The 14138-nt window shown below is 49.6% G+C and overlaps 1 protein-coding gene across 1 annotated transcript in view; it reads left to right on the top strand.

Annotated features, from left to right (window-relative positions):
• Positions 1-13501, top strand: part of DNMT1 (DNA methyltransferase 1) — an 83820-nt gene extending 70319 nt beyond the window's left edge. The window contains exons 23-35 of the mRNA XM_075346490.1: positions 7810-8034; positions 8195-8387; positions 8535-8625; positions 8704-8826; positions 8919-9201; positions 9285-9426; positions 9513-9679; positions 9773-9950; positions 10663-10861; positions 10953-11116; positions 11366-11482; positions 12011-12101; positions 13195-13501. Coding sequence (XP_075202605.1) covers positions 7810-8034; positions 8195-8387; positions 8535-8625; positions 8704-8826; positions 8919-9201; positions 9285-9426; positions 9513-9679; positions 9773-9950; positions 10663-10861; positions 10953-11116; positions 11366-11482; positions 12011-12101; positions 13195-13229 — 2008 coding nt within the window. The 3' untranslated portion in view covers positions 13230-13501. The remainder of the gene's footprint in view (positions 1-7809; positions 8035-8194; positions 8388-8534; positions 8626-8703; positions 8827-8918; positions 9202-9284; positions 9427-9512; positions 9680-9772; positions 9951-10662; positions 10862-10952; positions 11117-11365; positions 11483-12010; positions 12102-13194) is intronic.
• The last annotated feature ends 637 nt before the right edge of the window (positions 13502-14138 follow it).

Here is a 14138-nt window from a genome sequence, read left to right as displayed (position 1 = left end):
TCCTTCTTGCTTTGGCACTAAAACTGAGCATCCCGTGTTCCCACGGGGGGTGTATAGCCAGAAGGGGAGGGGCCTTACACTTTTTAGTGTAATGCTTTGTGTGGCCTCCGGAGGCAGTAGCTATACACCCAATCGTCAATCGTCTGGGTCTCCCAATTGGAGCTAGAAGAAAAGGAATTTACGGTAAGTAACAAAATTCCCTTCTTCCTCCTTCTTGCTTTTGCACCAAAACTGAGCAGCCCGTGGGAGCACGGGGAGTGTATAGGCAGAAGGGGAGGGGCTTAACACTTTTGAGTGTAATACTTTGTGCTGCCTCCGGAGGCATAGCCTATACACCCAATTGTCTGGGTCTCCCAATTAGAGCTAGAAGAAAAGGAATTTACGGTAAGTAAACAAAATTCCCTTCTTCTTCTAGCTCCTATTGGGAGACCCAGCACCCGCCCCTGTTCCCTTCGGGCTGTTTGTTCTTTTGTGTACACATGTTGTTCATGTTGAATTGTTCTTTTGGTTCATGGTTTCAGTTCTCCGAACATCCTTCGGATTGAATTTACCTTAGACCAATTTATAAGTTTCCTCCTTCCTGCTTTTGCACCAAAACTGAGGAGCCCGTGATGCACGGGAGGGTGTATAGGCAGAGGGGAGGGGTTACACTTTTTAAAGTGTAATACTTTGTGTGGCCTCCGGAGGCAGAAGCTATACACCCAATTGTCTGGGTCTCCCAATAGGAGCTAGAAGAAAAGGAATTTACGGTAAGTAAACAAAATTCCCTTTCTTCGGCGCTCCATTGGGAGACCCAGACGATTGGGTGTATAGCTATTGCCTCCGGAGGCCACACAAAGCATTACACTAAAAAGTGTAAGGCCCCTCCCCTTCTGGCTATACACCCCCAGTGGGATCACTGGCTCACCAGTTTTCTGCTTTGTGCGAAGGAGGTCAGACATCCACGCATAGCTCCACTGTTTAGTCAGCAGTAGCTGCTGACTATATCGGATGGAAGAAAAGAGGGCCCATATAGGGCCCCCAGCATGCTCCCTTCTCACCCCACTTGCGGTTTGTAAGGTTGAGGTACCTATTGCTGGTACGGAGGCTGGAGCCCACATGCTGTTTTCCTTCCCCATCCCCCTGAGGGGCTCTGAGGAAGTGGGATCTTTCCGGCCACCAAGCCCTGAGGCCGGGCTCCATCCACAGACCCATAGAACCTGCTGGATGACGAGCGAGGTACCGTTCAGGGACAAGGCCCTGCAACATTAAGGTACTCTGTGTCCCCGTATGGCAGGCACGCACACACCAGGCTTGCTGGGTGTGCTAGTGCGCCGGGGACTGAAGCGCTGCGCGCTGGGGTTATAGTCCCTACAGATTACTGGGGGATTTTGTTGTGTTGGGGGACTGCCGCGCCGACCGCCCCTGGAGCGGGGGCGCAGCTGAGACTTGTAGTGCGCCGGGGACGCGCCGACCGCGCTTTTACGGCGGCGGCGTTTCTAACTCTAGTCCCCGGCTTTTGCGGCCTAGCTCCGCTTCGTTCCCGCCCCCACCCTGTCAATCAGGGTAAGGGAGAGACGCTGTACAATCGTCAGCGCCGAGGGCTGGAGCCTTATTTACATGCTCCAGCCCTCTCACTAGGCACAGTGGGACGCAGGCTTCCCGCTCTTTGTCTGTATACGCCCAGGGCCCGCCCCCCCCTCCACAGGACGCCGGCAGCCATTCCTGCATGCAGTCTGGCTGGAGGAAGGACACAGGCTCTGGGAGACTCAGACTAGGGATTTCTGGCGACCACACACCCGCGTTTAGCGGGCGGTAAGCAGCACATTAGTGCTGGCCCCACTAGTGCCACAGTGTTGTATTGGTGTACTTTTTACTGTACCAGATAGATATATAGATATATATATATATATATATATATATATATATATATATATATATATATATATATATATATATATATATATATATATATATATATATATATATATATATATATATATATATATATATATATATATATATATATATATATATATATATATATATATATATATACATATATATATACATATACATACTACACTGGACGGTCGCTTCTTGGCTGTATACCCTGTATTGCTCTGAGGAGACAACGACATGTCATCCACAAAACGCAAGGGTGCCAAGGCACTGGCTGTATACACTGCTTGTACAGCATGTGGGGCTAATCTACCGGCAGGCTCCAACGACTCCCATTGTGTGCAATGTTCAGTCCCAGTGGCACTTCGTCAGCCAGAGCCTATGATGGTAGTAGCCCAGGCAGAGTCGCCTGTGAACCCTGCCCCGGTGACGGGGCAGAATTTGCAGTCTTTGCTGATAAAATGTCTGTGACTATGACAAAAATCCTGGAGACCTTGCAGTCCAGGCCAGTTGCGCAGACCATGCACACTGCTGTGTCTATGCTCCCCGGTCCCCCACAGTTGGAACTAATCCGTACTTCAAGGGGGTCCCAGGCATCACAGGCTGGGGGCTCGGACTCCGATGACAGTCCCATGCCGCCTAAGCGAGCTCGCTGGGAGAGACCCTCCACGTCATCACGCGGGTCAGGGTCTCAGCGAGAAGAGTCTCTATATGATGAGACAGAGGTGGGTGATCAGGAGTCTAGTCCTGACACCGCACTCAATTTGGATACGCCAGATGGTGACGCCATGGTAAATGACCTTATAGCGGCCATCAATAGGCTGTTGGATATTTCTCCCCCAGCCCCTTCAGCAGAGGAGGCAGCTGCCCAGCAGGAGAAATTCCATTTCCTGTATCCCAAGCGTAAATCAAGTACTTTTCTGGACCACTCTGACTTCAGAGAATCAATCCAGAAACACAATACTTATCCGGACAAGCGTTTTTCCAAACGTCTTAAGGATACACGTTATCCCTTTCCCCCTGACGTGGTCAAACGCTGGACCCAGTGTCCAAAAGTGGACCCTCCAATATCCAGGCTTGCAGCTAGATCCATTGTTGCAGTGGAGGATGGGGCTTCACTTAAAGATGCCAATGACAGACAGATGGACCTTTGGTTGAAATCTGTCTATGAAGCTATTGGCGCGTCTTTTGCTCCAGCATTCGCGGCCGTGTGGGCGCTCCAAGCTATTTCAGCTGGTTTGGTGCAGGTGGACTCTCTCATACGTCCAGCAGTGCCGCAAGTGGCGTCCTTAACTACGCAAATGACTGCGTTTGCGACTTACGCTATCAATGCGGTACTGGACTCTACGAGCCGTACCTCAATGGCATCCGCCAATTCTGTAGTTTTGCGCAGAGCCTTGTGGTTAAAAGAATGGAAAGCAGATTCTGCTTTTAAAAAATGTTTAACCAGCTTGCCATTATCTGGAGACAGACTGTTTGGTGAGCAATTGGCAGAAATCATTAAACAGTCCAAAGGTAAGGACTCTTCCTTACCCCAGCCCAGATCAAGCAAACCTCAACAGAGGAAGTGGCAGTCAAAGTTTCGGTCCTTTCGAGGCTCGGGCAAGCCCCAATTCTCCTCGTCCAAAGGGACTCAGAAAAAGCAAAGGAGCTCTGATTCCTGGCGGGCTCACTCACGCCCCAAGAAAGCAACCGGAGGTACCGCTTCCAAGCCGGCTGCCTCATGACTTTCGGCCGCCTCCCTCCGCATCCTCGGTCGGTGGCAGGCTCTCCCGTTTTTGCGACATTTGGCTGCCACAGGTCAAAGACCGGTGGGTAACAGACATTTTGTCTCACGGGTACAGGATAGAGTTCAGTTCTCGTCCTCCGCCTCGGTTCTTCAGAACTTCCCCACATCCCGACCGAGCAGATGCCCTTCTGCAGGCGGTGAATTCTCTAAGAGCAGAAGGAGTGGTGGTTCCTGTTCCTCTTCGGGAACAAGGACAAGGTTTTTACTCCAATCTCTTTGTGGTGCCAAAAAAGGACGGCTCATTCCGTCCTGTTCTGGACCTAAAACTGCTCAACAAGCATGTGAACGCCAGGCGGTTCCGGATGGAATCCCTCCGCTCAGTCGTTGCCTCAATGTCTCAAGGAGATTTCCTAGCATCAATAGACATCAAAGATGCTTATCTCCACGTGCCGATTGCTACAGAGCACCAACGCTTTCTGCGCTTCGCGATAGGAGACGACCATCTTCAGTTCGTAGCTCTGCCATTTGGTCTGGCGACAGCCCCACGGGTGTTCACCAAGGTCATGGCGGCAGTGGTAGCAGTCTTGCACTCTCAGGGACACTCTGTGATCCCTTACTTGGACGATCTACTTGTCAAGGCACCCTCTCAAGAGGCATGCCAACTCAGCCTGAATGTTGCGCTGGAGACTCTCCAGACGTTCGGGTGGATCATCAACTTCTCAAAGTCAAATCTGTCACCGACACAATCACTAACGTATCTTGGCATGGAGTTTCATACTCTCTCAGCGATAGTGAAGCTTCCGCTGGACAAGCAGCGGTCACTACAGACAGGGGTGCAGACTCTCCTTCAAGGTCAGTCGCACTCCTTAAGACGCCTCATGCACTTCCTCGGGAAGATGGTGGCGGCAATGGAGGCGGTTCCGTTTGCGCAGTTTCATCTGCGCCCACTTCAATGGGACATTCTCCGCCAATGGGACGGGAAGTCAACATCCCTGGACAGGGAAGTCTCCCTTTCCCAGACGGCCAAAGACTCTCTGCAGTGGTGGCTTCTTCCCAACTCATTATCACAGGGAAGATCCTTCCTACCACCGTCCTGGGCGGTGGTCACGACAGACGCGAGCCTGTCAGGGTGGGGAGCAGTTTTTCTCCACCACAGGGCTCAGGGTACGTGGACTCAGCAGGAGTCCACCCTTCAGATCAATGTTCTGGAGATCAGGGCAGTGTATCTTGCCCTACTAGCCTTCCAGCAGTGGCTGGAAGGGAGGCAGATCCGAATTCAGTCGGACAACTCCACAGCGGTGGCATACATCAACCACCAAGGGGGGACACGCAGTCGGCAAGCCTTCCAGGAAGTCCGGCGGATTCTGATGTGGGTGGAAGCCACGGCCTCCACCATATCCGCAGTTCACATCCCCGGCGTAGAAAACTGGGAAGCAGACTTCCTCAGTCGCCAGGGCATGGACGCAGGGGAATGGTCCCTTCACCCGGACGTGTTTCAGGAAATCTGTCGCCGCTGGGGAAGGCCGGACGTCGACCTAATGGCGTCCCGGCACAACAACAAGGTCCCAACCTTCATGGCACGGTCTCGCGATCACAGAGCTCTGGCGGCAGACGCCTTAGTGCAAGATTGGTCGCAGTTCCGGCTCCCTTATGTGTTTCCACCTCTGGCACTCTTGCCCAGAGTGCTACGCAAGATCAGATCCGACTGCAGCCGCGTCATACTCGTCGCCCCAGACTGGCCAAGGAGGGCGTGGTATCCGGATCTGTGGCATCTCACGGTCGGCCAACCGTGGGCACTACCAGACCGACCAGACTTACTGTCCCAAGGGCCGTTTTTCCATCGGAATTCTGCGGCCCTGAACCTGACTGTGTGGCCATTGAGTCCTGGATCCTAGCGTCTTCAGGATTATCCCAAGGGGTCGTTGCCACCATGAGACAGGCTAGGAAGCCCACGTCCGCTAAGATCTACCACAGAACGTGGAAGATATTCTTATTCTGGTGCTCTGCTCAGGGAGTGTCTCCCTGGCCATTTGCTTTGCCTACCTTTCTTTCTTTCCTGCAATCTGGGTTAGAAAAAGGTTTGTCGCTCGGTTCCCTTAAAGGGCAAGTCTCGGCGCTATCCGTCTTTTTTCAGAAGCGTCTAGCAAGACTTCCTAAGGTGCGCACGTTCCTGCAGGGGGTTTGTCATATCGTACCCCCGTACAAGCGGCCGTTAGATCCATGGGATCTGAACAGGGTACTAGTTGCCCTCCAGAAGCCGCCCTTCGAGCCTCTGAGGGAGGTTTCACTTTCTAGACTCTCACAGAAAGTGGCTTTTCTGGTAGCGATCACATCTCTTCGGAGAGTGTCTGAGCTAGCAGCGCTGTCATCCAAGGCTCCCTTCCTGGTTTTCCACCAGGACAAGGTAGTGCTGCGCCCCATTCAGGAGTTTCTCCCGAAGGTGGTATCCTCTTTTCATCTTAATCAGGATATCTCTTTGCCTTCTTTTTGTCCTCATGCAGTTCATCGGTATGAGAAAGATTTACATTTGTTAGATCTGGTGAGAGCACTCAGAATCTACATTTCCCGCACGGCGCCCCTGCGCCGTTCGGATGCACTCTTTGTCCTTGTCGCTGGTAAGCGCAAAGGGTCGCAGGCTTCTAAGGCCACCCTGGCTCGATGGATCAAGGAACCAATTCTTGAAGCCTACCGTTCTGCTGGGCTTCCGGTTCCATCAGGGCTGAAGGCCCATTCTACCAGAGCCGTGGGTGCGTCCTGGGCATTACGACACCAGGCTACGGCTCAACAGGTGTGCCAGGCAGCTACCTGGTCGAGTCTGCACACTTTCACCAAGCATTATCAGGTGCATACCTATGCTTCGGCGGACGCCAGCCTAGGTAGAAGAGTCCTGCAGGCGGCAGTTGCCTCCCCGTAGGGGAGGGCTGTCTTCGCAGCTCTAACATGAGGTATTGTTTACCCACCCAGGGACAGCTTTTGGACGTCCCAATCGTCTGGGTCTCCCAATGGAGCGCCGAAGAAGAAGGGAATTTTGTTACTTACCGTAAATTCCTTTTCTTCTAGCTCCTATTGGGAGACCCAGCACCCACCCTGTTGTCCTTCGGGATTTTTGGTTGTTTTTCGGGTACACATGTTGTTCATGTTGAACGGTTTTCAGTTCTCCGACGTTACTTCGGAGTGAATTTGTTTAAACCAGTTCTTGGCTTTCCTCCTTCTTGCTTTTGCACTAAAACTGGTGAGCCAGTGATCCCACTGGGGGTGTATAGCCAGAAGGGGAGGGGCCTTACACTTTTTAGTGTAATGCTTTGTGTGGCCTCCGGAGGCAGTAGCTATACACCCAATCGTCTGGGTCTCCCAATAGGAGCTAGAAGAAAAGGAATTTACGGTAAGTAACAAAATTCCCTTTCGTTTTTATAAGACACACCCCAAATTTAGAGATAAAAAATGAAAATGGGGTCTGTCTTATACTCCGGTGTTGTCTGCCCGGAGGGGGGCAGCAGTGGTGGTGAAGCAGGGTCACAGGAGGCAGAGGTAATGCTGGCAGCTGCGGCAGGTCCATGGCGGCGGCAGCTGCGGCGGGTGAGTGGTGGAGCAGGCCGGTGCAGTGAGTGTCCCAGTCTGTCCGCGGTCCCTGTTCAAATGGTGCCTGGAGCGGCGCATGCGCAGATGGAGCTCTCATCCAAGGGCTCCATCTGCGTATGCGCGGATTTCTGGCACCATCATTTGAAACTGGGACCGCGGACACACTGGACACCAGTCGCTTTCACAGTGGCAGGCCGCATGCACGCACAGAGGCTGTCTGCACGCAGCCACAGGCATTCGGCTGCCGGCATGCACCCGGTCGTTGCACAGATTTTGGGAGGAAAAGTGCGTCTTATAATCCAAAAAATACGGTTTATAACCGTAGATAACAGTAAACCTATGCTTGTTTGGTGTCTACGAACGCGTACTGATCTGAGGCATCACAACACATCAGTTTTACCATATAGTGAATAAAATATCCCAAAAATCTTTTTTTTTTTTATGGGTTTTTCCAGTACACTATATAGTAAAACTTAAGTTGTACTTTTACATAAAATCATATCACAAACTCCTAATCTGGCAAGATTGACCGAAAAATAGTTACGACCCTCTGAAGGAGAGCAAAAAATAAGGAAAATCGCCTGGGGTGAAGGGGTTAATAGTATATTTCTTTCACTTAGTGTCAGACTGGGCAGCCCCGTTAAGAGATCTCATAAGAAAGATGATGTGGATGAGGAGCTGTACCCTGAGTATTACCGCAAGTCCTCGGACTACATCAAGGGCAGCAACCTGGATGCCCCAGAGCCGTACAGACTCGGCCGCATCAAGGAAATCTACTGCAACAAAAGAAGCAACGGGAAACCGAACGAAGCCGATATCAAGCTGCGGGTCTACAAGTTCTACAGGTACCTGCCAAGGGCTTGTCTGGGCTCATTAGGGGTAGCCTCCAGAAAACATCAGTATAAGTTGCCTCACTTGCTATGCGAAGTGAGGCCGGTTTGTGGGCCTGTGATGTTTTGTTTGTTTGCTTTACATGGCAATGCACCTAAAACCTCTATATTGCAGGCCTGAGAATACCCACAAGGGCGTGAAGGCGAGTTACCACGCAGACATCAACTTGTTGTACTGGAGCGACGAGGAGGCAACGGTGGACCTCAAAGACGTTCAGGGTCGTTGCATCATCGAATATGGCGAAGATCTGTCCGAACCAATTCAGGATTACTCAGCCGGGGGATCGGACCGTTTCTACTTTCTGGAGGTAGGTCGATGTTCTGGTGTGGATAAATCAGGCTTTAAAGTACTCTATTTATATGGTCTGAGCTACATATTAAACAAAATGTCAGCGCTACACCATTACATGAAGTATTTATACTACCTAGATTGGTGCCTACTACTTTTGTTTTAGGCTTATAATGCAAAAACTAAGAGCTTTGAGGATCCTCCTAACCATGCCCGCAGTTCTATGAACAAAGGGAAGGGGAAAGGCAAAGGAAAAGGTACGACCACGCCATAACGTGACTCGTGTTACTGGGATCTGAGGGGCTTCAATGGTACTAACCCCTCTCTATTTGCAGGAAAGGGAAAATCGTCTGCCCAGTCTGAGGACGAGAGACGGACGGAGGATCATGTACCCAAACTCCGCACTCTGGATGTGTTTTCTGGCTGTGGTGGTCTCTCTGAAGGCTTCCATCAAGCGGGTGAAGACTATTTCCCCCTCATGTTTAGTCTTAACCATTCTTGTCCTCAAACCTGGAAATATATTTTTTTAACATTGAATTGTCCTCTTCAGGAATATGCGAGACCAAATGGGCCATAGAGATGTGGGACCCGGCCGCACAAGCCTTCAGGCTGAACAATCCGGGTACGACCGTGTTTACAGAAGACTGTAACGTTCTGCTGAAGCTGGTCATGGCTGGGGAGAAGACCAACTCTCTGGGCCAGCGGTTGCCTCAGAAGGGCGACGTGGAGATGTTATGTGGAGGCCCGCCATGCCAAGGCTTCAGTGGGATGAACCGGTTCAACTCCAGAACATACTCAAAGTTCAAGAACTCCTTGGTAGTTTCCTACCTCAGGTGAGAGACTTGTGTGGTCACGGACCATGTTGATGTCTACATGTCGTTTGGAAACTTTTTATGAGCCAATGTTTATATTTCAGTTACTGTGACTATTACCGACCCAAGTACTTCTTGCTGGAAAACGTAAGGAACTTTGTGTCCTTCAAGAGCTCCATGGTGCTGAAGCTGACCCTGCGCTGTCTCGTCCGGATGGGATACCAGTGTACCTTTGGCGTCCTACAGGTAAAGGTCACCTACCTAGGATGTAACTGAGGTGATAACATGAGGGAAAAGTCTTGTTATGTGACTGTGGCCCTGTGTCCCTTCAGGCTGGTCAGTATGGTGTGGCACAGACTCGTAGAAGAGCCATTGTCCTTGCTGCTGCCCCAGGAGAGAAGCTGCCAATGTTCCCTGAGCCTTTGCATGTGTTTGCACCCCGGGCCTGCCAACTGAATGTCGTGGTGGATGAGAAGAAATACGTGAGCAATATTACCAGGTGATTCTAGCAGACAGCATGGTGCCTGGGTGGGGAGAATGTTCCTCATAATCTCCTCATGGAAATTCACCATCAAAACTTGTAATTACACAGGACAAACTCCAGCCTCTTCAGAACAATAACTGTGCGGGATACGATGTCCGACCTGCCGGAGATCCGGAACGGAGCCGCTGCCCTCGAAATCTCCTACAATGGCGAGCCTCAGTCGTGGTTCCAGAGGCAGATTCGAGGCTCGCAGTACCAGCCAATTCTCAGGGATCACATCTGCAAGGTGAATATTGAGGAGAAAAGCCAAACTTTCCAGTCCTTTGCACACTTTGCCTCCTTAGCAGCCTCATTGCCTTTTGGTTATGGCATGGCTAGGCCACTGGCCCGAACTGTGCACTCCGCAGAAGCGGCATTAGTGGAGCAAAGGGGCAGGGAAGCCGCCTACAGAATCTAAAGACAACAGGTTGAAAGTGCATCACTTTTCCTAGGATACTGACTGCTGCAGTGGCCGGTAACCTAGGCAAAAAGTCCACAATTCTCAATTGTTGAATTTTCTAACAATAGGTTTTGGGTTTTTGGTTTTTTTTTTTTGTTTTTTTTTAATATATTAACCATAAAAAAACTAGCTAAAAAGCAGCATGTAAATCAGGCTGCAAGTGCAATGGGGTAGTATCCATGCCCTTGGCCTGCCCCCTTCCCAGTGCAATGGGGTAATATCCATGCCCTTGGCCTGCCACCCTCCCAGTGCAATGGGGTGGTATCCATGCCCTTGGCCTGCCCCTTCCCAGTGCAATGCCATGCCCCATGCACTTACAGCGTAATTTGTATACAGCCTTGATAGATTTCTCATTGGTGCATTTGACCTTGACATGCAAGGTATCCTCTGGAGATGAGCACCTATGGATCTGCGGAGGCTTTATATCTGCAGTGGGGAGAATACCACGCAGTTTGTCTTTTTTGGGAGGACACTTGGTTACAGTATCTGGTCTTTGCAGGATATGAGCGCCCTGGTAGCTGCCCGAATGAGACATATACCTCTTGCACCCGGCTCGGACTGGCGAGACCTACCCAACATTGAGGTTCGCCTTTCTGATGGCACACCCACCCGCAAGCTCCGGTACACTCACAACGACAAAAAGAACGGACGCAGCAGCAACACCGGAGCTCTACGGGGCGTCTGCTCCTGTGCCGAAGGTATTCAAGTGGCTTCTTAATTTGTAACTTTTATTAGAAGGTGCTTTTGACATTTGTATGACAACATATATATTTTACACTTCTTGTACAGGTAAACAATGTGACCCTGCAGATCGTCAGTTCAACACCCTCATTCCCTGGTGCCTGCCACACACAGGGAACAGGCACAACCACTGGGCGGGCTTGTATGGCAGGTTGGAGTGGGACGGCTTCTTCAGCACAACAGTCACTAACCCTGAGCCCATGGGTAAACAGGTATGTGAGAAGATACACATTAAGCAGAGGAGACATGAGGCAATCGGTAAAGGAGCTGCAGTGCTACATTACTACTGCTGCATCTTTTCTGGATTGTTGGGAGGGTCCCCACAGATTCCACCCTTTGATATCTAGCAATATGTATCACTTTATAGCTAAAGACTTGGGTTCTTTTAATGTAACACTATGGGCATACCCTGTCTCCTCATTAGGGTCATCTCTCCTCTCCTCTCCTCTTGATTCCCTCAGGGTCGTGTTCTTCATCCAGAGCAGCACCGTGTGGTGAGCGTCCGAGAATGTGCCCGATCTCAAGGCTTCCCAGACACCTACAGACTGTTCGGAAACGTATTGGACAAACACAGACAGGTACATGTGACGAGATGGATGTAGACAGTGTCAAGGTTGGAAATTTTGGGGAATTGACAAATTGGATTTCTCAGGGTCACAGAGACGGAGTTCAAATCTATCTGCAGAGATATAAATGACTCAGACAATGATACGTGTTCACTGCTTGAGCAGAAGGTAGCTTCTGACCCGTGAATTAAGAATCTTGTGATTATACAATACAACATTTGACCTTGGAGCAAGAACAAGGAGTCAACATCGCACATGGTGTGAACCAACTGATTATGATTTCTTTCAGTATGTTATGAATACCATTGTTCGTTTTGGCTTAATTATCTTTAACACACTGCGAAATACACATCTTAGAATCATATGAAGCTTCTATGCGATTGTCATAGACAGATAATTATGCAACGACCTCTATACTTTGATTATTTACACAGAATCTTATTACATCTGGACAAACTGCCTATAGCTCAGGCCTAACCTCACAATAGGTTAAGTAATCCACCATCTTATGTGTATGTGGGGGTCTTTGTTTTCCACCAGGTGGGTAACGCCGTGCCTCCACCGCTGTCCAAAGCAATTGGCTTGGAGATAAAGGCTTGTGTCGTGGCAAACCTGAAAGAGAAAGAAACAGGTGTGTATCAACTCCCTTCAGTACATCTAAACTGCCTGGGGTCTCTGCTGTATTATTCCTATAGGACAAGGGTGAGTCTGCATCAGCCTTAAAGGGGTTGTCCAGATTAGAAGAAACAATGCCACTTTACTGCTAAACTGCGGCTTTTCTAATCCTGGAGGCTAAGCCAGACCCATTCTCTTGCGAAAGGAACTGGCTTGGCCATTTTAAAATGAGAAGCTAACTTTTGGTTTTCTGAAGGGGGCATATCCTGTGCAACCACTTACATGCCACAGTCTCTATTGACTACAGCATCTAAGGGGTTGAGCTGCAGGAATCGGTGGGCTCACTACTGTAGCTAGACAAGGTTGTATCATGAAGGGGTTCAAGCAATTGTTGTCATTCCTTACAAAAGCATCACTTTATCTCTAGTGTAGCTGGCAGCCACAATTCCTGTATTCTTGCAGACTTCATAGAGCAGTATATAACATATTCCGGGCTGTAAGACCCCCACACCCCCAACCGGATATGGATTACCCGGAGTCATAGGACGCAGGGTCAGTGATACTGAGTCACTCACTGGAGTGGCTCAGAAGGGTTACAGAACAGGGCATTGCAGCAGCGGCAGGTGCTTGATCTCTTTAGGCTCCATGAATCACCCGCAGTTGATGCAATGGACTTCAAGAAAATGGCTGCACAGGCCTTTGTGCGCATACGCCATCTCTGCAGCCATTTTTTTTTTTTTAAGCACATTGCATTAACCGCAGGCAATTCAACAGAGCCCGCCGTCAGATCAAGTGAGCGCTGCACCCTGTCCTATGACACCGTGAGTCGGTCCACTGCAGTGACCCCCGCCCCCACCAGTCCACTAACAGACCCTACAAGCCGCAACACCCACGTCTGAGCCCGCTGCATCGCTGACTCTTCCTCCTGTGACCTTCGTGAGCCGCTTTTCCCCGTAAGCATTAGTATTAAGACTCACTAAGAAAGATGGACCTTCATTTTAACAAACTTATTTTCCTCCTCTAAATTGGGGTGCCTTTATAATTTGAGACATCTTACGAACTGAAACATACAGTAATGTTTGTACTAATTCACCCTCTTGTGTTTATAGATGTTATAAAGCAAGAGAAGATGGAGATGGATTAACCCCGTGTCCGGCCTGCTACCTCTCCCGCACTTCTGTGTCATCATGTATCTTACTTTCTACGTGTTGTGTGCGCACTGCAGACATCGCTCGGTCCGTCGCCTATTGTTGCCTTATCTGGCTTTTAACTGAACCAGATTGTTTTTTTGATAATGTTTTTATTATAGACCATCTTTTATTTGCTGTGTTGCATTTTATTCTTTGTATCTGTGGAAATCTATTAAGTAGGTTTTTATATGTTGTAATATTTCAAATAAAAAACGCAAAAAAACTACTACTGAAATCTTGACCCATTTATTGAGTAGATGCTCCATTCCCCAACCAGACATTTGGGACTTCATAAGTGATATCTTGATGCAGAACTAAAATTCCCCCCCCAGGGAAAACTTCATGAAGTAAAAGGTTTGGGTCTCCTGTCACTCTTCTCTGGTCTTAAGGAAGACAGAAGTCGGCTCTCCACTGTCTGCACATTGAGAGCTGTGTGAGACTTCCCGCTTTTGAGATTTGGGGGATGCTGGTGGGGGGTGTGCAGCTTGAGCACAAGATCTGGGAAATCCTACTGGATGTCATGTAAAGCAATGAAAGATGGTTTCTGGTGTCTCTGAACAGGAGGAAGCTAGAAATGGCAACAGAGGTAAATCTGTGTACGGTATGTGGTGCGACTCGGACTCAGGTAGCAGGTTCTTTCTTCATATTGAACTTTTCATGAATGGTGTGAAGAGAAGGAAAAATAATGCTGACAATATTAACCACCCATGACAGACCCTTGAAGGACAGGAAAGCTATAGACATCTGGAGCTGCCCCAGTTTCCTGGCCTTGGAGGGAACCCACACCCTGAGGTCTCATCATGGGATCACCTAATTACCCAGGACCTCGTCTGGTCACCATTGGAAGCAGTCAGGTACTGCTG

Source organism: Anomaloglossus baeobatrachus, chromosome 4 (genome assembly GCF_048569485.1).
Source record: "Anomaloglossus baeobatrachus isolate aAnoBae1 chromosome 4, aAnoBae1.hap1, whole genome shotgun sequence".
NCBI lineage: Eukaryota > Metazoa > Chordata > Amphibia > Anura > Aromobatidae > Anomaloglossus > Anomaloglossus baeobatrachus.
The sequence above is the reverse complement of the archived record's forward strand: the minus strand, read 5'-3'. Positions and strand labels throughout refer to the sequence as shown.